At 43.4% G+C, this 23,449-nt stretch overlaps 1 protein-coding gene across 1 annotated transcript in view; it reads left to right on the plus strand.

The window, feature by feature from the left end:
- Positions 1-15,142: 15,142 nt before the first annotated feature.
- The window catches only part of LOC311235711 (transmembrane protein 8B-like), a gene marked incomplete at both ends in the record, with an annotated part of 118,272 nt that continues 109,965 nt past the window's right edge, over positions 15,143-23,449 (plus strand). Inside the window, one exon of the mRNA XM_084323177.1 lies at positions 15,143-15,395. Coding sequence (XP_084179303.1) covers positions 15,143-15,395 — 253 coding nt within the window. The remainder of the gene's footprint in view (positions 15,396-23,449) is intronic.

Raw genomic sequence — 23,449 nt, forward strand, 5'->3', positions numbered from 1 at the left:
ATTTCATTCACAAGTTTTGTGTGAATGTATCTGAGAACGTATTTGAACACACCTGACGACCTGATCTATTGATATGCAAAGTAGCCAAGTGGGTACTTAGCGAGTTGGTGCATCAGTCGAGTGCAGCGCATCCCTGTGTGCACGCGCGTGCACATCCGTGCATGTGCGTGCTTCTGCTCACAGAGCAAGGTTGCATGGCATGCAACCCCGTCCCATGAGCAACGCACCTCTGACCTTAACTTCCCATGGAACAATTCTGCAAAGTTCCTGGAAGGTTTCCGACCCTTTGCAACCCTACGTGTTATTAATTAGTATGATGTTATCCATGTATATTATTCAGGTATATTATGATAACTGTGCGCCTTTATTGTGAAGAGGCAAACTGGCAGGAATGGGAATTATGTCTGTAGGAGCCATTATGATGGTGGCATATTATTTTATTATTTGTAATATTATTGTTGGACACCTGGTGGTGGGTTTTAGATTTGACAGCACTGGTTAGGTATTTAGGGTCACAGGAGCAGTAATCAACTAGGACACAGGTAGTGAGGAGCACGCCGTTCTTACCAGTAGCTCAGTAACAGAAGCTCAGCAGCTCAGCAACTAGAAGCCAAGAAATACCAAATAAATATAGAATACCATATAATTCCTACAGAACCCACACTGGCAATAAATTGAATGTACAACTGCAACTTCAGCAATAAACACCCCTAAACCTGGAATCACGACTGGACATCCATCATTGCTGTGTCTACTGCGTAAGATCACTCCCTACCATACCTGTGAAGTAACGGGCAAGAGAAAACAGGACATTGGAAATGAAAAATTGCTGTTACATTCAAGTAAGAATGACGCTCTACAGCTATGAGTGAAACTAGGACATCATCAAAGGCTTCAGAAGGACAGATTGTTTCACAGCCAATATGGCGGCTGATTGAGGTGATTGGAAACACCTGCGCAGCTCTACTGGGTGAGTTGTGAATTAAGCTGTTGGAAATCTGTGAAGGAACCATGTCTGGTGTCAATAGTGATGCTCAGCCACAAGATGGCAATGTTGGACAGGATCCTGAAAGGGAAAAACGAGTTTGCAAGTACACAGCCAAAGGCTTGGAAATGTTGGTTGAAGACAGCCAGAAGACAAGAGGCTTGTGTGTCAAAAGGGCTGCCAAGTCAAGAGATGTATTGAAAGTAGGGATGTGCATCTCCTCACTGAGGCCAATGCGATGTGCATCTCGATACGGTGGCAACGATACGATACATTAACGATACATTTGAAGCACCGGGCGATGCGATGCGATATGATTCACCCCCTGTTGAGATACGATACGATTCGATACGATTTGATTCAACATAATGCGATTCGGGGCGATACGATGCGATTCAACACGATGCAAAATAATAATAATAATAAATAATACAATTTTATGGTATGACAGAGGATTTGGTTGTATTCCTTATATGCAGCTTATATTATTATTAAAAATAAAAGAATCTACTGTAAGACAATTTATATAAAAACTCTTGGGTGCCTAAGAAGACTTTTGCATAAACTGTCTTTTCTATCCACTTTAGCTAAAAACACACGAGAGAGAGAGAGGAGAGAGGAGAGAGGAGAGAGGAGAGAGGAGAGAGAGAGAGAGAGAGAGAGAGAGAGAGAGAGAGAGAGAGAGAGAGAGAGAGAGAGAGAGAGAGAGAGAGAGAGAGAGAGAGAGAGAGAGAGAGAGAGAGAGAGAGAGAGAGCCCCTCCCCGTCTGAGCGGCCGGCGACAGTTGATGATGTCACACACTAGACTAGGTCACTAGGATGCGTCAGATACTTTCCGACCGTAGCATTATTGTCAACAACACGGAGCTGGATGGATTGCATGAAGCGATATAATTAAGAAATGAATAACCAATAAATGTGAAGTTATCTTTGAACCCCTGTTGTCAAGCGTCTTCAATATACCCCCCCCTCCTCACTAATGTTACTGGTGTTGCAGAGTCACTTTAGTTAGACACTATAGTTTAGCGTTAGCTGAACGGCTAACTGGCGTTAGCATGTTGGGCAATTCTATTCATGTCTCCTTGACTTCCACTGTTTGTTGATAACTGTGACGCGGCTCTCGCCTTATGTAGTAGCAAAGCAATAGTATCTGCTGTGTGTGTGTGCAGTCACAGTGCACTGCTGACAAGTGGATGAGAGGAAATTATATCAATGCATCGGTTTTGACCGGTGCAAAGACGCTACAACAAGATGCATCGCGAGTTCAGCCTGGCATTTTGCCGACGCGGACTTATTCCACCGGTGCACTTGCATCGTCAACGTGTATGCCGGCGCACCGATGCAAATCGATGAATCGTCACATCACTAATTGAAAGGGCTCATGAAGTCAGATGAGAATGCAAATGCAGTAAAACGCCATTTGAATGAATTAACCACTTTGTGTGATGAAGCCAAGGAAAGTCATTCATCATTGATGAATTTACCATTACATGAAGAGGAAATTGAAAGGCAAAAAGAATGGTTTCAACCAAAAATGTACTTTCTAGAAGGTTTTATACAGGATGTACATCTGTGGCTATCAGAAGTGGAACAGCAAATACATGTCACTGTTGAAAAGGAAACACATGTCACTACTGAAGGTGAAAGACTGAGTGATGTAAATTCTGATGATATTGGACCTCATGACATTGTATCAAATATTTCTAAATCAAGATCCACACACAAATCCATTGCATCAAAAACATCTTCCACCTCATCTGCTCGTATTTTAGCTCAGGCCGAAAAGGCCGCTATAATGGAAAAGGTTGCTGCCTTAAAGAAAAAACATACACTGGAGGTACAACAAGAACAACTTAGAAGAGAAAATGAGGCACAACAAGAACAACTTAGAAGAGAAAATGAGGCACAACAAGATCAACTGAGAAGAGAAAATGATGCACAACAAGAGCAACTCAGGATGCAACAAGAACAACTCAGAAGAGAAAAAGAGGCACAACAAGATCAACTCAGAGGAGAAAATGAGGCACAACAACAACAATTCAGAATGCAACTAGAACAACTGGAAATGGATACACAGCTGGCAGCAGCAAATGCAAAGGCCCATGTACTGGAAACAATGGGATCAAGGAACAGTTCAAGAGTGTCAAGTGGGAGGAGCTCAGACTGTCAAAAGGGTGCTGCTCAAAGGGAAACAAAGCCTCCCTCCCTGCCACAGGTTGTGAGACCTAAACAGCCTATTTGTGATACACCTGCCAAAGCTCATTCTATGACTCCTCTAACGCAATATTCTCTCCCCAGCCAACATGTTCTAACAAAGCCTCCCTCCCTGCCACAGGTTGTGAGGCCTATACAGCCTATTTGTGAAAAACCTGTTAAAGCTCATCATATGACTCCTCTAATGCAATATTCTCTCCCCAGCCAACATGTTCAAACTGAAAATATACAGGTTCATTTGGAAAAGGATGTTCAAGGTCATGTCATTCATACTACACCCCCTGCCGGTGATATTTGCAATGTGCTACAAAGACAGAATGACATAACTGCTTTACTGGTTAAGCAAAATCTGTATTCCACTCTACCACCAAGAGACATTCCTGTGTATGATGGTGATCCATTAAAATATGAAGGTTTTATCAGTGCATTTGAGGGAGGAGTGGAGAAAAGAACTGATGATGACAGTGACTGCTTACACTTCCTAGAGCAATACACAAGAGGACATCCAAAAAGCCTGGTCCGCAGCTGCCAACATCTGCCTCCATCACAGGGCTATCAGAGGGCAAGACATCTACTCAAAGAACATTTTGGGAATGAGCACAAAATTGCAACAGCATACATGGAAAAGGCCTTTGCTTGGGCAGCAATCAAGCAGGAGGATGTGAAAGAATTGCAGGCATTCTCTCATTCCTCAGAGGCTGTTGCAATGCAATGGAAAATCTAGCCTATGGAGGAGATGAATGTTGTGTCAAACATGAGGACCATCCTTATGAAACTACCATACAAGATCAGAGAAAGATGGAGGAACAGGGTATGTGAGCTACAGGAGCTTGGACATCGTGCTATTTTCTCAGACCTGGTCAATTTCATAGAGAGACAGGTGAAAATACTGTCTGACCCGCTTTTTGGAAACATTCAGGATGCTAAACAGAATTCAACTGTCAAAACCTCAACCATCATTAAACCAAGAGAAAGGTCAAGCCCAAGAAGCAGTTTTGCAACAACAGTAACACCCATGGAAACAGCAGTGGAGTCAAATAGAGTGCAAAGAAATGTATTCATCAGTTCTCATAATTCTTATCTGTTCTGCAATAAAAGTGATCACACATTGGACCGGTGTCCACAGATGAAGAAGAAGAAACACAGAGAGAAGATAGACTTCTTAAAGGAAAAGGGAGTCTGTTTTGGCTGTTTGAGAAGAGGACACTTAAGCAGAGACTGCAAAGGTCGTTTAACGTGTGGTACATGTAAACAAAAACATCCCGATATACTCCACATTGAACAAATGGCACAGGAATCATTAGGAGACAATGCTGTCATCTCACCTCACACCTGTGGTCATATTGGGACCGGTGATGAAACCTCCCTCTTCTCCATAGTACCAGTACAGGTAAAGAGCCACAAGGGGGACACAGTATTGGAAACGTATGCATTCTTGGATCATGGGAGCACATCTACATTCTGCACTGAAAGTTTAATGAGAAGGCTAAACATTCCTGGACAAAAAACGAATATTCTTCTCCGTACCATGAACCAAGTGAAGCCTGAGACCAGCTACCATATTACCGTTTTGGAAATAGCTAGGATGGACAGTGACAGCTTCATTCAACTGCCTGATGTGTTCACTCATAAAACCATGCCAGTTTCACAACACAATATTCCAAAACAACAGGACTTGTCACCATGGCCATATTTGAACCATATCACAATACCTGAAATAGACTCTGGCATTGACCTCATCGGCACAAACGCCTCAAAGGTACTGGAACCCTGGGAGGTGGTCAATAGCCAGGCAGATGGACCATACGCTCTGAGGACCCTATTGGGGTGGGTCATCTATGGTCCCTTAAGAGGAGACAACACCATCAGGGATGAGAATGGCTGCCCTGCTGCTGCTGTCAATAGAATATCTATTCTAAACATAGAGGAGTTACTTGTCGAACAGTACAACCAGGATTTCAGTGAAAGAGCCAGTAAAGAAACAGAGGAAATGTCAAGAGAAGAGGTAAAATTCCTTGATATTGTAAACCACTCAGCAAGGATTGAAGAGGGACATTACTGTCTAAACTTGCCTTTCAAACAAGAAGATCCCATCATGCCAAACAACCGTTGTATCGCAGAGCAACGCATCCAGAGCCTGAAACGCAAGTTTAACAAAGATGAAAAGTTCCATGATGAATACACTTCTTTCCTCACAGATATGATTAACAGTGGCTATGCTGAATTGGTGCCAGTGGACCAGCTGAATCGAGGTGATGGAAAACTCTGGTATATCCCACATCATGGTGTGCATCACTCAAAGAAAGGCAACTTGAGAGTCGTCTTTGATTGCGGTGCAATCTTTAAAGGAACATCACTAAACTGTCAACTGCTTCAGGGTCCCGATTTTACCAACTCACTTATTGGAGTCCTCATCAGGTTTAGACAGGAACCTGTTGCCTTGATGGCAGACATCAAGGCCATGTTCCATCAGGTTAAGGTATCTGAAAAACATGTTGACTACCTGCGGTTCTTATGGTGGCCTGATGGTGATGTGCAGCAAGATCTGGCTGAATTTAGAATGAAGGTACATCTTTTTGGAGCTGTGTCGTCACCTAGTTGTGCAAATTTTACTTTGAGGAAGACTGCTGAAGACAACCGAGCCCACTTTCCACCTGGAGTGTCGGACACGGTGAACGACAACTTCTATGTGTATGATTGCCTGAAATCCATGCCTACAGAGCGAGAAGCGGTACACATGGTGAAAGAACTGACTGCTCTCTGCCAGAGGGGTGGCTTCACTTTATCCAAATGGATCAGCAACAGCCGTGCTGTATTGGCATCTGTTCCACAGGAGCACAGAGCCAAGGAGTTCAGGGAGTTGGACTTGGACAAGGACAGTCTACCAGTTGAAAGAGCCCTGGGATTACACTGGTGTGTTGAGACAGATGTGTTCAGGTTCACGGTTACAGCACAAGAATGGAGCTGGCAGCGGCAGTCCTCGCTGTCAGAGTTGACACGATGCTGCGAAAGGACTTGCAGCTACCACTGGACAAATCCATTTTCTGGACGGATAGCACGACAGTCCTTAAGTACATAAACAATGAAACTAAACGTTTTCAAACATTTGTAGCAAACAGGGTCTCTTTTGTAAGGGATGCTACTGACGTATCACAATGGAGATATGTGAGCACAAAGGAAAATCCTGCAGATGCAGCGTCAAGAGGGCTGACAGCAGACCGCTTCTTGAGCTACAAAAGATGGATCAGAGGACCAGATTTTCTCTGTAGATCAAATGATGAATGGCCGAACTTGCACTTTGAATCTACAATCTCTGCTAATAATCAACTATCTAATCCACTACTTCTCATCATGGATGAAGCTGAAGACTGCTGTAGCTTGGCTTCTTAAAGTAAAGACCACACTCACAAAGGAGATTCAAACTGCCATGAGTAGTGTTGAAGATGATCTTGTCAATTTAAAGGAAAAGGTTGCAGAGGAGATGCAAGTCTTTTAAGTGACACTTCGTGGACAGTGCTTATCTCCCGAAGATCTTATCCAAGCAGAAGATGCAGTCATCTCATTCAGTCAAAGACAGAAATTCCAGGAAGAAATATCCGTTCTACAAGCTGGTAAAAATGTCAAAAGAAGCAGTAATTTGTACAAATTGGATCCAGTGCTGGATGATGGACTTCTGAGAGTAGGTGGTCGCCTGAATAGGCTTGCGATACCGGAAGAGACCAAACATCCAATTATTCTCTCGAAGGACCTTCACATATCCACACTATTGTTACGACATATCCATAAACAACTCGGATATGGAGGAAGAAACTATATGCTGTCTTGTCTCCGCAAAAGATATTGGATCATCAAAGCTAACTCCGCTGCAAGAAAAATCATAACTGACTGTATTGTGTGCAAACGACAGCGGGTCGAATTGGAGAGCAGAAAATGGCAGACTTGCCCTTGGAGAGGATTCAACCAGACAAGCCTCCATTTACAGATGTAGGAGTGGACTACTTCGGTCTGATATAGATCAAAAGAGGACGAAGTCTAGTTAAAAGGTATGGTGTAATCTTCACCTGCATGGCAAGCAGGGCAGTACATCTCGAAATTGCACATACACTTGTTACAGACTCCTGCATCCATGCATTACGAAGATTCATCTGTCGACGAGGTCAAGTTTTGTCTTTGAGATCAGACAATGGCACAAATTTCATAGGAGCAGAAAGAGAATTGAGGGAAGCACTGAATAGCTTGAATCAGGATAAAATCCAGAATGCTATGCTTCAGCAAGGGATAAAGTGGAGCTTTAACCCCCCTGCAGGATCCCATCACGGCGGTGTTTGGGAGCGACTTATCCGCATGGTACGAAATGTACTACGCTCTGTTCTTCATCAACAAGTGCTTGATGATGAAGGATTGCAAACTTTATTGTGTGAAGTAGAAGCAATTCTAAATGATCGTCCCATTACCAAGTCTTCTGATGACCCAATGGACCTGGAGGCGCTGACCACAAACCATCTTCTTTTGCTGAAAACACAGCCAGTATTGCCACCTGGATTATTTGTAAAAGAGGATCTGTACATCAAACGTAGATGGAAACAGGTACAATACATGGCAGATCTCTTTTGGAAACGATGGACAAAAGAATACTTGCCTCTAATTAGAGTTGTTCCGATACCGATACTAGTATCGGAAATGCCGCCGATACTGCCTAAAATGCTGGTATCGGTATCGGCGAGTACACGTAAATTCTAGCCTCCGATCCCATGATGTAATTTATCTCCTGCCGAGTCCTGCGGAGAGTGAGGATTATAAAATGAACATGTTTTAAAGTGTGATGCTGTGTCATTTTAACAGCAGATACACTTTCTTAAATTCCATTGTCCCCGACAGTGCGGTGTGACGGGGAGCTCGGACGGGAATCGGGATGTGTTTGGCTGGTGTTATGATAGCATTAGCTGGAAAGATAGCTAGTTGGAACAACATCCGCTTTTAACGTTACATCAAATCAGATGATCGCCTGTCCTTTCTCCAGGACCTAACACTGTCCGTGACCGTCTATCAACAATAATGCACCCACGGTGAATTGTATTTAAGTTAAGTAGCTACGGACTAGCGTTAGCTGACTATTACTAACGTTATCTTAATGTCAATGCGGGAAGGCGAGCTAGGTCAGTTAGCTTAGCTTGATAACGTTACCGTGTCTAAAGTTGGTGCTATTCACATAATCCAGCAATAATGGCTGCAGACCTGCAAGCAAAGTACAGCAAGTGCCAAAGGATAAGAGTCTGAGGCGGAGTTTCAAAAGAGAATGTTGAATATTTATTTTGCATCAAAAATCACAACATGAACGTTCTATCTGCCACTAGCTTACAGACTGAATAGGGTATATCTGCAGAGCCACTGAGTAGCGAGTGCAACACCGTTTAATGTCCGTGTGGATCATTGGAGTAGGGTATATCTGCAGTGCTGCAGCCCATACTCATTGATTAATGATACTAATACAAATCTATACAATCACCTGTTGTTGAATAAATACCATACGTTCTAGTTATTACTAAAAAACAGTATAACAGTATCTGAAAAAAATAAAAAAAAAAAGAAAGTATAATTTATATAATTTTTTTTTAATTTTTTTTTTATGCACTGGTATCGGATAAATATCGGTATCGGCCGATACCCAAAGCTTAGGTATCGGAATCGGATCGGAAAGGGAAAAATGGTATCGGAACATCTCTACCTCTAATCCAAGAACGTCAACGATGGTCAACAGTAAAAAGAAGTTTTGCCCCTGGTGATATTGTTGTGGTGGTTGATCCCACTGCACCACGAGGCTCCTGGTTACTGGGGACAATATTGGATACCATTTCTGATGCAAAAGGTCTTGTACGCACAGTTCGACTGAAGACCAAAAGCAACATCTTGGAGAGACCAATAACGAAGATATGTCTGCTCCAAGAGACTGAAGTCTAAAGAACATTGAATGCCTACACTTTTTATTTTATGTATTTTCTTCGGAAATTGCATTGGCAATGAAATTGTAAAAAAAAAAAGAAAAAGAAAAGAAAATGTGAAAATTGTAAATTTTGAATATACTTACTTACTAACTTAGGCCTTTAAATTCCCAAAGGAACATAGGCCATCTACGAAGCTCCTCCATCCTATTCGGTCTTGTGCCCTCTGCTCCAGATCTTGCCAGGACAGCCCTTCTTTCTTCATCTCCTGTTCTGTGGTTCTTCTCTAGGTGTTTTTTTTTTAATTTTGAATATGGCTCCCTGAATATGATTTAAGTATTAATTGTCATTACACTTTAGACAATTAGGGGCCGGTATGTAGGAGCCATTATGATGGTGGCATATTATTTTATTATTTTTAATATTATTGTTGGACACCTGGTGGTGGGTTTTAGATGTGACAGCACTGGTTAGGTATTTAGGGTCACAGGTGCAGTAATCAACTAGGACACAGGTAGTGAGGAGCACACCGTTCTTACCAGTAGCTCAGTAACAGAAGCTCAGCAGCTCAGCAACTAGAAGCCAAGAAATACCAAATAAATATAGAATACCATATAATTCCTACAGAACCCACACTGGCAATAAATTGAATGTACAACTGCAACTTCAGCAATAAACACCCCTAAACCTGGAATCACGAGTGGACATCCATCATTGCTGTGTCTACTGCGTAAGATCACTCCCTACCATACCTGTGAAGTAACAGGCAAGAGAAAACAGGACATTGGAAATGAAAAATTGCCGTTACAATGTCCATAAGAATAAAACATTACTGTACATCGCCCAGAACCGAGATTAGCTAAGAGATAGTAGAAGGAGATAGTAAATTCTTTCAGATGTAAACTGGGATTGTACACATTCTAGATACCTCTGCACTTCTGTGAAGTTTCTGCGTTGTGTTTATTTCGTAATGTTGGGCACTCGTTCGGTGGAATTCTGTCCTCCACACGCACTGACTGGATAAAACCCTGTCTCTCTCCCCGTGAATGTACTTGGAGTCGTCGTCTCATATCAGCAGGATGTTTATTTCCATAAACATAGCATCTTGTACAGAATAAAACCAATTGAAAGTCTTTAAAACGTTAAGAAACTAAAGTTCGATCTCTCTCTTGGTTGTGCTATCTCTCTCCTAGCTCCCCGCTAATGGCCTATCTCCTCGTGGTATTTTCTCGCTCATGGCTTCCTTTCCCTCCCTCCCAGCCCTCGTTCAGAGGGCTGGCTCTGCTCTTCTGTCTCTCTGCTAGAACACAACTGGACTCTGCTCGGAAAATCCCAACAGCTCAAGTCTCAGGCCCGTAGAACGTAGTTTCATCTACTAAGGAATGTGGCCGCTCTAGCTGTGTTTTGACTCCCCGTCCCTGGCTACTTGGCACCAGTGTTAACTCTTTGGATGGACTTGAGCATCTTTTGTTCCTACCACGCCAACATTCTAAGAGATAGGAATAAGTGGCGGTGTTTGCAGGGCTATATCTATATTCTATATTCTAGCTATGGATACAATACTATGGCCCATTTGACATCAACTATCTATCGTGCAATATGTGAAAAAGAATAAATTTTTTTCATCCATACGTTCGTGTGTTATACCGTGGTGAATATAAGTATAGTTTTAGAGTGATCCTGGTTAATCCCAGATATGCAGCAATACGTAAATTTCACTAAAAGCGTTGGCTTTGGACGCGTCTCACTCAATCGAGTGAACCGCTAGACTCGCCTGACCAAGAAAACTGCACCCGGAAACATTTGAACGTAACACAGGGCAAGATATAAGGTTTCAAAGGGTGCTTGATACTGCCACCTGGCAGGAGGCGGCCGGTATTGCACTTTGGCAATCTCAGGATGATTCCCCATGTTAACCCGGTGGTCCGTGTGCCTGTAATGAATAGAAATATTGAATAAAAGAAATAACGATGAAAACCTGATTATACGGGCGGCTAGGTGGTGTAGTGGGCAAGGCGCTCGCCACCAATGTGGGAGACGCTGGGTTCGAGTCGTTCATACTAACACAATTGGCAGTGTTAGGGGTGGGAAAGCTGATGGGTGGGGATCGGACGTTGTGGACAGCGACTCCTACAGGTCGGTTGGTGTGCCTGCGCAGCAGAATCAGGAAGCGACGGGGGCGGCGTGTCCCTCCCATGCAGACCCCCGCCGCTGAGAGATCGCGCTGTGCAGGTGAAAAGATGCGACGGCTGCTTCCTCGAGTACCGGAGGGGACACGTGATGTAAGGCTTCGTCCACAGTGCAGCCGGCTTGTGGGAGGCATGGCCTAACAGCGTTCGAGACAGGGGAGGGTAGAATTGGACGATACGAAAATTGGGATGGGAGAAAAATAGAAAATGGGAGAAAAAAGTAGAAAACCCGGCTATCCTCGGGTCTGGCGCTGATTGAGTTAATTTAGTCAATGAAAATTATGACTAAATATGGTCTTTAATGAAGCTTTTTCCCCTGACGACAACGAGACGAGAGGTCACATTAATGGAAATCATGTGACACTAACGTGACTAAATGATTCATGCAATGTCGTTGACTAGGGGGTCTGGTTTCGAGGGTCTGGTTTCGAGGGTCTGGTTTCGAGGGTCTGGTTACAAGGGTCTGGTTTCGAGGGTCTGGTTACAAGGGTCTGGTTTTGAGGGTCTGGTTTTGAGGGTCTGGTTTTGAGGGTCTGGTTATTGAGGGTCTGGTTGTGGAGGGTCTGGTTTCGAGGGTCTGGTTATGGAGGGTCTGGTTATGAGGGTCTGGTTACAAGGGTCTGGTTTTGAGGGTCTGGTTATGGAGCGTCTGGTTTCGAGGGTCTGGTTATGAGGGTCTGGTTTCGAGGGTCTGGTTTCGAGGGTCTGGTTATGGAGCGTCTGGTTTCGAGGGTCTGGTTATGAGGGTCTGGTTACGGAGGGTCTGGTTTCGAGGGTCTGGTTACGAGGGTCTGGTTTCGAGGGTCTGGTTACGAGGGTCTGGTTATGGAGGGTCTGGTTACGAGGGTCTGGTTATGGAGGGTCTGGTTACGAGGGTCTGGTTATGGAGGGTCTGGTTACGAGGGTCTGGTTACAGAGGGTCTGGTTACGGAGGGTCTGGTTTTGAGGGTCTGGTTTCGAGGGTCTGGTTACAAGGGTCTGGTTTTGAGGGTTAGGGTTAGGGTTAGGGGGTCTGGTTTAGAGGGTCTGGTTATGGAGGGTCTGGTTTCGAGGGTCTGGTTATGAGGGTCTGGTTATGAGGGTCTGGTTACGGAGGGTCTGGTTTCGAGGGTCTGGTTACGAGGGTCTGGTTATGGAGGGTCTGGTTACGAGGGTCTGGTTTCGAGGGTCTGGTTATGAGGGTCTGGTTATGAGGGTCTGGTTTTGAGGGTCTGGTTATTGAGGGTCTGGTTGTGGAGGGTCTGGTTATGGAGGGTCTGGTTACGAGGGTCTGGTTTCGAGGGTCTGGTTACCAGGGTCTGGTTATGGAGGGTCTGGTTACGAGGGTCTGGTTACGGAGGGTCTGGTTTTGAGGGTCTGGTTACGAGGGTCTGGTTACGGAGGGTCTGGTTACAGAGGGTCTGGTTACGAGGGTCTGGTTATGAGGGTCTGGTTATGAGGGTCTGGTTTCGAGGGTCTGGTTACAGGTGTCTGGTTATGAGGGTCTGGTTACGAGGGTCTGGTTTCGAGGGTCTGGTTTCGAGGGTCTGGTAAAGGAGGGTCTGGTTATGGAGGGTCTGGTTTCGAGGGTCTGGTTACGAGGGTCTGGTTTCGAGGGTCTGGTTACAGGTGTCTGGTTTTGAGGGTCTGGTTACGGAAGGTCTGGTTTGCATGGAAGCATTCAACCCCACCCGTCTCCATGACCCAAGAGAAAGTAGCCGAAATGCTCCTTTTACTGTATTAATAACAAATTTATTATTATTATTACTACTACTATGTGCACAGATATGGTCAGGGGTGTTACCACTAGCCCTAGAGACCGGCAGGTTTAATGAGGAGGACAGACGTCACCACTAGCCCTAGAGACCGGCAGGTTTAATGAGGAGGACAGACATCACCACTAGTCCTAGAGACCGGCAGGTTTAATGAGGAGGACAGACATCACCACTAGTCCTAGAGACCAGCAGGTTTAATGAGGAGGACAGACATCACCACTAGTCCTAGAGATCAGCAGGTTTAATGCCACCTAGAGGAGGACAGACATCACCACTAGCCCTAGAGACCAGCAGGTTTAATGAGGAGGACAGACATCACCACTAGTCCTAGAGTCCAGCAGGTTTAATGCCACCTAGAGGAGGACAGACATCACCACTAGTCCTAGAGACCAGCAGGTTTAATGAGGAGGACAGACATCACCACTAGCCCTAGAGACCAGCAGGTTTAATGAGGAGGACAGACATCACCACTAGTCCTAGAGTCCAGCAGGTTTAATGCCACCTAGAGGAGGACAGACATCACCACTAGTCCTAGAGACCAGCAGGTTTAATGCCACCTAGAGGACAGACATCACCACTAGTCCTAGAGACCAGCAGGTTTAATGAGGAGGACAGACATCACCACTAGCCCTAGAGACCAGCAGGTTTAATGAGGAGGACAGACATCACCACTAGTCCTAGAGATCAGCAGGTTTAATGAGGAGGACAGACATCACCACTAGCCCTAGAGACCGGCAGGTTTAATGAGGAGGACAGACATCACCACTAGTCCTAGAGACCAGCAGGTTTAATGAGGAGGACAGACATCACCACTAGTCCTAGAGACCAGCAGGTTTAATGAGGAGGACAGACATCACCACTAGTCCTAGAGACCAGCAGGTTTAATGAGGAGGACAGACATCACCACTAGTCCTAGAGACCAGCAGGTTTAATGAGGAGGACAGACATCACCACTAGTCCTAGAGACCAGCAGGTTTAATGAGGAGGACAGACATCACCACTAGCCCTAGAGACCAGCAGGTTTAATGAGGAGGACAGACATCACCACTAGTCCTGGAGATCAGCAGGTTTAATGCCACCTAGAGGAGGACAGACATCACCACTAGTCCTAGAGACCAGCAGGTTTAATGAGGAGGACAGACATCACCACTAGCCCTAGAGATCAGCAGGTTTAATGAGGAGGACAGACATCACCACTAGCCCTAGAGACCAGCAGGTTTAATGCCACCTAGAAGAGGACAGACATCACCACTAGCCCTAGAGACCAGCAGGTTTAATGCCACCTAGAGGAGGACAGACATCACCACTAGCCCTAGAGACCAGCAGGTTTAATGCCACCTAGAGGAGGACAGACATCACCACTAGCCCTAGAGAGGACAGACTTTGTTTGGTGTTTGAGTTAGAGGTGAAACTGAGAATGAGGTTCACTTTTTGTTTTACTATCCTGTCCACGAGGACATAAGTGAAGTGCTTTTTTTGTAACATCTCCTCCATTTATGTTGATTTTCTTGAGCAGGATGAATATGAACAACTTGAGTTGTGCTTCAGGGAGGGAACTTTTTTTGCAGCAGATTTTATTTGTCAAGCTCGGGAGAGAAGGCAGAATACTTTGTTTAGTAAAACCAAGCTGTAATCTGTATTCATGTAATCTGTATCTAGGTAATGAAATGTACAGTAATGTAATAATGGAACGGCTGTGTTTTATAAACCCATGATGGTTGGGCACTTAAGTGTGCATGACACGAAAAAGAATTGTCAAAAGAAATCTAAACTACTACTATCACTTACCATTCCCCCATGCTGTGTCTGTGTGTCTGTGTGTATGTTGTGTGTGTGTATGTTGTGTGTGTGTCTGTGTATGTATGTGCGTGTGTGTGTCTGTGTGTATGTTGCGTGTATCTGTTTGTGTGTGTATGTGTATGTGTGTGTGTATGTTGTGTGTATGTGTGTATGTGTGTGTGTATGTGCGTGTGTGTGTGTGTGTGTGCGTGCGTGTGTGTGTGTGTGTGTGTGTGTGTATGTGCACGGATCATGCAGAGTGTTCATCCCCAACTACATCTCTATGGTGAAGGTGCAGTTGCTGAACTGCAGCAGCAGGGGGAGCGGTTCTGGTGCCGACTCAGGCTGTCCGGTGGTGCTGAAGCTGAGGGCCCGGGCTCCTCCGGTCCACAACTCCAGCGCTCTGGACTGCAGGGAGTGGAGCCCCTGTGAGCTGGACACGCGCCTGCCCGTCTGGGAGCAGTGGTACTACATCCTGGTGGAGAGGTACCTGAGCGACGCGGACGTCTACTTCCGCATCGGAGTCCAGGTGAAAGGTGATTGATTTAAAAAAATATTTTTTTTTTATAATACTCTATTCTATCCTACAATTTTATTGCACTGCACTATTTTACTCTGTCTATTTTATCTTACTCGTTTTATTATTGTCCATTTAAAACTGAATCAAACCATAAACAAGGTGGCCTGTTGTGATTTTATTATTATTATGTCTGCACTGCAATGTCTGTCTTTTTTCTGTTGTGAAGCACTTTGAGCTGCAGTTTCTGTATGAAAGGTGCTATACAAATAAAGTTTATTATTATTATTATTATTATTCACTGTGATTCTGTCCGGGGTCATCGTCACAGATACACGAGGTGATCGTCGTTAACACATTGGGGACGAAGCACGGATATATCCGGCTTTCGAATCCATGCGTTGTGGACAGAATCACAGAGATATCCGTGGGAAGTTGTTATTGCTTTTATTCCATTTTAATAACCTGTTCAAGGTCGCCGAGCTGCACTGCAGATCTTCCCTACTCTATGAATTCGACAATGTGCAATACCGGCCAGATCCTCTTAGGGGCGCTATTGCGCTACTGCAATGTGCCCTGTGGGCGAACGGATCAGTCTCTTTGTTGTCTTTCAACGGAGATTTGAGTAGCACGATTCTGGATCTGCAGCCTGTAGCTTGGATTACGTTTCGAATCGCAGATTTCACCATGCAATAAGGGGATTTATCATCAGCCAATGGACATATAGATCTACCAGATGGCGATCGATAACGGGGAAATGCTCGGGGGGATCCCACCGGCTCATGGTAAGATCTTTTTCACGTAAATTCCAGCCCGATCAGAGCTTGCTATGATACTCAACCAGCCGATCAGCGTATGTGGCTAGTTAGACGAACACGGTTATTGGTAATCAATAATAATAAACGACGTCCCCCGCCCCCCCCTTTCATGCATACATGCTTTGGGATCGTCCGGATCATATGCAGTTTGAGTTATTTCTGTAGCATCTGTAAAACGGAAATGCCATTGGATATAACGTTAGCAGCTATTAGCTCTATAACTAGCCTTCCAGAAAATATACTAGCCCAAATCCGCTATAAAGCTTATATTCACGGCGCTATAAAATGAGAACCTATTGATGCATTTTTTTTTCTTTAAGCCATTTTGAAGGGACGGTTTATGCACTCAATTGACAATGAGAATGGACAGATAGCAATACTATAAAGCAGGGGTCTCAAAATCAATTTACCTGGGGGCCGCTGGAGGTAGAGTCTGGGTGAGGCTGGGCTGCATCAAATATTCCACAAAAAAAGGGTTTAAAGTATTCCAAAAAAAAAGTACAACTGATCCAATCTTCTCACAAACTCACTAAAACCTCACAAACACCAGCAACTGAGCATTCTCAGTGGTGTCAGTGGACTCATCCACAGTTATGGAAATGCACTGTGCATTTTTTTTGCATTTATTCTATCACAAAGCTGTTTAATCAAATCATCAGCCAGTATTTCAGTTATTCTGGTTGCTGTGCTATCTGAGGAGGATTTGCTTTTGTTTGCCTTCAAACATGGTATCCATCACTTCAGTCATACATTATTTTATTATTTATGCATCAGAGAATGGCTTCTTGTGTTTAGCCAACACCCATGCCACTGAGTGAGGACTTTGTTGCTTTTTCTCGTTGTGACATATAGCTTTAACAATAATTCTGCTTGCAGCTTGATATGATTTCATTCAATTTATTTTTGTGGTTCTTAGCACTGAATTCTGAGGAAAGGCTGCATCAAAATAACTGTGTTTTGTTTCATAGTGGCGTTTCAAATTGCCACTCTTCACAAGAGCTACCGTTTCTTGGTGCTGGGAGGATGCACGCATATTTTTCAGTCCATGCACCTTTGAATTGCAGCGATTTTCACTGTCGACTTTTCTTTTACTTTCTTTGAACATGCCAAATTTGTTCTACTAACTGCCTGCTGGCGAAACTAGGCTACTAGCTACATTTATCTCACAGGGATAAAACTGGGAATGAGGTTACTAGCTACAGTACACGCAGATTAGACTACCAGTAGATGCGCTGTCAACTCGCTCTGACTGGGACCCGCTGAAAGACAACACGCATTCCGTGAAGACCCGCCCTACTCTGCTCTGATTCGCAGACTGTGGGTGGGGGGGGAGAAACGCTGACGGGATGCTGAATGTAATTGGACCAGAGTAGACAAACACAGACAGTGGAGCACTGCTTGCAGAGGAGATGAGCGGAGAATTTTGAGGATGCCTGCCATACGCACTGGATATATTTTCTTTCCACTTGGTATTACCCCGGAATGACGTTTCAACGTAACGTTGCTGCCATGAGCCTGCACTATGGTAGCCTACAAGTGATAAAATAAATAAAACATCCAACTCGCACAACGACGCGGCAAACAGTTGCGCGCGGGCCGCACTAACACTAAACTTTGATGTCAAGTAGGGGGCCGCAAAATATCATCCAGTGGGCCGCAATTGGCCCACGGGCCACGAGTTTGAGACCCCTGCTATAAAGTATAGATTTAGCTGTACAAAAAGCCACACGTTTGTTTACAAAAGCTGGTCCTCAACCATTATATTAGACGGGCCCCGTTTTCATGTTTCATGTTATTCATGTTTCATGTTGTTTGGAGTGTTTTCATGTTTCATGTTGTTTGGAGTGTTTTCATGTTTCATGTTGTTTGTAGTGTTTTCATGTTTCATGTTGTTTGGAGTGTTTTCATGTTTCATGTTGTTTGGAGTGTTTTAACCTCTTAAGCCCTAGCCCTACAGTATTTAATTTTCTGAAAATTCGCCTAAAAATAAATGGAAGATTGCTCCACTTCTACAAGGGCCATTTGCATGTTCTTGGGATCTAGGGACATCTATGGATCTCAGGGAATGTGTTCCCAGTGTCAGAAATAGTCTGTTACTAGGCTTGAGTAAATTGTAAGGAACCATTTTTTCCTTATCTTTGACAGTGAATAACAGCGTGCTCAAATGTACCAGACATGAAAAATGGCCACTGAGCTCATTCAGCACCTTCTTGAGATCATGTGTACAAAAAACTAAGCTAATGAATGAAGGGAAGATGATTAAACAAAAGGTTTTGTAGATATAGTACTGAATTCTGACATCCGGACACATGCAATTTGAAATATGATTATAGAATATAGAATATCAGGCCTATAAATTACCTTATTATGACCAAGTCGCACATCTATGGCAGAGTTCAATCTGGATTTAGTATCACCAGGCGTGATTCACAAACCGTGAATGAAATCTACTTTAAGTACAGTTCCTTTTTATAATGTAAATTGCTCTGCCATTTTTCATCAGATTGCAATGCAGTTTTTTGCTAGACGTTCACAGAAAGGTATATAAACGAACTGCGTTCTGTTTATGGCAATAACGTTCAGGTTTGTGGGAGATAATCCTGAAAAATAAGAGAAATAAGAAAGTAAATCCAGAAGTCAGATGATTGACAGGGGCTGGCGTGAGCTGGGTAGTGTAGTCTTTCGAAATTCAAAAGCCCATCAAAAGCCCTGGGTCTCTTCTTTCAAAAGACTACACTCATTTTTGGCTGCGCCACTTCCTCCCATCAATATGCGACGATTTCCGACTCAATTTCTATAATCTTATACAGTATTTCACTAATAACAGTTAAAATCGTTGGTAAACAAACGTAATGCTGAAAATATACACTTTGACTGCTGTTTTGACAGGGTTAGAGTATTTACTCTTGGCTACATAAAAAAAAAAACACAACATTAATTCATACATTCTGTAGAGATGGATTTATGGCGTGATGTCATTTGCGGTCCAGTACCGGACCGCTCGGGTTTAACACTTTGAGCGCCTAGAGGTCGCTGTTTACCTTGTGGTAAGAAGGCAACACACACATAACCATCAAAACATAATGGTATAGTGAGAACAGATACACACACATAACCATCGAAACATAATGGTATAGTGAGAACAGATACACACACATAACCATCAAAACATAACGATATAGTGAGAACAGATACACACACATAACCATCAAAACATAATGGTATAGTGAGAACAGATACACACACATAACCATCGAAACATAATGGTATAGTGAGAACAGATACACACACATAACCATCAAAACATAACGATATAGTGAGAACAGATACACACACATAACCATCAAAACATAATGGTATAGTGAGAACAGATACACACACATAACCATCAAAACATAATGGTTCACATTGAAAACAACGATTCACATTGAAAACATAATGGTTCACATTGAAAACATAATGGTTCACATTGAAAACACAATGGTTGACGTTGAAAACAAGTTTTGCAACAACAAAACAATAAGCAAGGCTGGAAATGTGTTAATTGTATTTGAATATTCAGCAAACTTGAATTTGAACCTGAAATATTCCATTTAACTCTCTTTGTAGCGGCCTCTGCTTGGGTCCGCTTCTAGTGGCAGTCGGGGAGGTATTCCGTACGCGCTTTCTTATCAATAATAGTCTCCACATTTTCAGTTCCGTTGTCAGATATCAAGTGGATATCCGATTTATTTAGAAAAGTATTTTACATGGAAGATGGGACCAAAGCGATCCAAAGCGTTCCTAAGTGTGGTTCAAAGCGATCCAAAGGGGTCAGAAAACTGTGTGCCATTCCCCGTTCTACACCCCCCAGCTAATTCCCATCACTAATTTATGCCCTCAGCTGCGCAGTGGCTGGTCCGCCTTGACAGGTGAACCACCCACAATACAACTGAGTTAATAAAATTTTCCTCAGAATAGGCCAACACTGGGCAAGCATTCCCCTTTTGGCTACACAGATAAATCATAACATTCACATAAATGATATCCTTCTATTTGATATAATAATAATAATAATAATAATAATAATAATAATAATAATAATAATAATAATAATAATAATAATAATAATAATAATAATAATAATAATAATAATAATAATAATAATAATAATAATAATAATAATAATCCATAACCAAAACACTCATATGGCCCTTACACCGGCCCCTAATTGTGTCTACACAATTACAAAAGAAATAACATGGTCAGGTGAGTGTTCATTATAGCTGGCAATTCTTCTTTGATTCCAGTAGTAGGCAAAGCTTATTGATTGGCCTCTGTAGCACATTGGTCTTGGTTTTCACCCTGACACTTTGTACTAAGCCTTTGTCATCTGGAAAGGTTTCCAGGATCCATCCAAGCGGCCAGGGTCCCTGGGCGCTGTGTCGTCCACTATAATGGATATGATAATGTTCATTCAAAAGTCCATATTTTAGTCTTCTGGACATTCCTTGTCACAAAATAACAAATCTTCAAGTCGATGATTAATTCATAACTTATAATAGTCCATAATAAATTAAAATGTCTTAATGATGCATGTTCCATTGTCTTATTTGGGTATTATTGTCGTGTGATCAATACACCAATACATCATGTTCACATTCTTGTGTTTGTGTTTCCTTTTCTCAAGTCAAGACCTTAGCGTACTCTTGGTCAGCCTCTCCCATACCCTACCAAAGTGGGCTGCAAGGGGGGGGGATTGAGAATCCACAATCCACTTCACTCCAGAGTTTGCCATGGTGGTGCCTTGGAATGATGATGTGAATCAAACACCACTCATGTTGTCTTCTATTTCTTTCTTTTATGATACATCCTGTAATGGAGTATGTACCAGACATGGCCAACTTTCCTGCTTAGCTCTTGAAGCAGTACATTCTCTGTGCTCTTAGATACGCCAGTCTTCTCTCTGCTCTTAGATCTTCCATACTTGTCTTTGCTCTTAGATCTTCCAGTCCTCTCTCTGCTCTTAGATCTTCCAGACTTGTCTTTGCTCTTGGATCTTCCAGACTTGTCTTTGCTCTTTGATCTTCCAGACTTGTCTTTTCCGTCCACCACTACTCCTTTCTTGTTCTTTGTCTTCTTGAGCTTGATGTCCTCTTCTTCATCCGGTTTGCTTTTCTTGACCTTGTCGTTTTCGGTCTTGATTTTCTTAGGTTTGAAGTCGATTTCTGCTACATCATCTCGCTCCCTCTTCAGAGACTTCTGGTGTTCAGGAGAGTGGTAGAAGTCTTCTTCAGGCTCAGACTTCACATTCACATGTGGAGAACTGCCAAAGCCATTCTCTTCCTTCTTGATCTTGCCGTCAAGGGACTTCACCTTCTCCTCCTTTCTCTTGTCCTTGTCCTTGTCCTTATGTTTATCTGTGCCGCCATCTTTGTGCTCTGCATCCTTCCTGAGCTTCTTTTGCAGGTGCATGAAAACCGGAGTCACCTGTGGCTTGGTGGCGGCTGTCTGCTGCTGTTTCAGCTGTTGTCTTTGCTGCACCCTCTGCTGCTTCTTCAGCTGGGCCTGGCTCACCGCAGGCTTCGGGGTCGGTGCCGTCTGGACCTGGTTCTTCTGCTGGTTCTGCTGAGCCTGGAGGACCAGGCTCTGGGCTAGCTTCAGCTGGTTCTGCTGCTGCACCAGCTTCTGCTGAGCTAGCTTCTGCTGAGCTAGCTTCTCCTGCGCCAGCTTCTCCTGAGCTAGCATCTGCTGTGCCAGCTTCTCCTGAGCTAGCCTCTCCTGAGCCAGCGTCTCCTGAGCTAGCGTCTGCTGCTGCTGCTGTTGTTGTTGTTGTTGTTGTTGTTGTAGAGACACGAGGTAGGCCCTCTCCTGTTGAAGTTGTCTCTGCAACCACTCCTCCTGCCGCTGCTCCTCAATCCGTTTACGCTTGTACTTCTGCTCTCTCTCCGAGTGCCTCCTCTCCTCCTCTCTTCTCAGCTGCTCTTTGGCCCATGCAGGTTTGTCACTTGGGTTGACAGTCTTTTTTTTTTGTATTTAATTTTTTTTATTATTTTTTAAACAAACATGACAACACACGATAAGATACACAAGCATTAGTTGACAGTGCACATCCAATGAAATCACATTTTAGTTAATTGTCATATATAGGATATACCCTTAATACCTGTTATCTAAAAACCTACACACATATGCTCCAGCTCGTACCCCCCCCCCTCCCGGACCCCCCATTGGATAATCCATCCATTTTCCCTCGCTCCTAACCAGACATTACCATTATATGCTAGCTTTTATTTTCTCCACCACTTCTAACCACAATGTCATTTTGGATTCATTGAGACCCAAAATTCTTGCTGTAGATATTTCTTGATAGATCACATCGAGATATGTAATAATCCAGACCTTTTGGCACATTTTTTCCGGTTGGAACCATCGTGATGCTATCAGCTTTTTAGCCACTGTGATACCGGATAAAACAAATCTCTTTAGCTGTGGATGTACTGCACACTCAAAAACATCATTCAGCAGTAATACAGAGGGGTGTACAGGTATATTCCAAGTTACGAGATTTGATAATTGCTGGGTCACCTCTTTCCAGAATATCTTAACTGGTGGGCAGTCCCAGTACATGTGCATAAACGTCCCCTCGTCCCCATTTGTACATAAAGAGCATTTGGAGTCTTGTATAAGACCCATTTTTTTCAGTCTTATAGGAGTCAAGTATGTCCTGTGAATATAGTTAAGATTGATTTGTTGATGGTCCGGGTTCCTTGATGTGAGTCGAACATTTGCCCAGGCTTCTTGCCAAACAAAATCACTTTCCAGGTCTGGTATATCCCTCCTCCAGACGGAGTCTAGGTGGAGGGTTTCATATGAGGACGTTAGTAATTGATGATAAAAATCTGAAACAAAACCTCTTGATGTCTCTCTTTCATAGAAGAATTTGTGGTATCTGTGGTGTTCAATTGGTTTCGTTAATGGAACACCTTGAGTCTTCAAACATAACAATAACTGTAAGTAAAAAAGATGTGTGGACTTGGTGAGATTAAATTTCTTCTGTATTTCTTCATAACTACAGAAACCCTGTTTGTTAAAAACATCCCCTAATGAGTGTATGCCTTGCTTTTCCCATATAGGGAATCTTATAGGTCGTTTTCCAATCAAGATTGCATTATTATTGAATAAGGGAGTATGATTGTGCCATTTATGTGGGTTAGGATATTTTTTTTGTGTTTCACGCCATATCCGGATCGCATGAGTAATTATGGGGCCAAAT

Source organism: Notolepis coatsorum (genome assembly GCF_963971535.1).
Source record: "Notolepis coatsorum genome assembly, chromosome: 10".
Classification (NCBI taxonomy): domain Eukaryota; kingdom Metazoa; phylum Chordata; class Actinopteri; order Aulopiformes; family Paralepididae; genus Notolepis; species Notolepis coatsorum.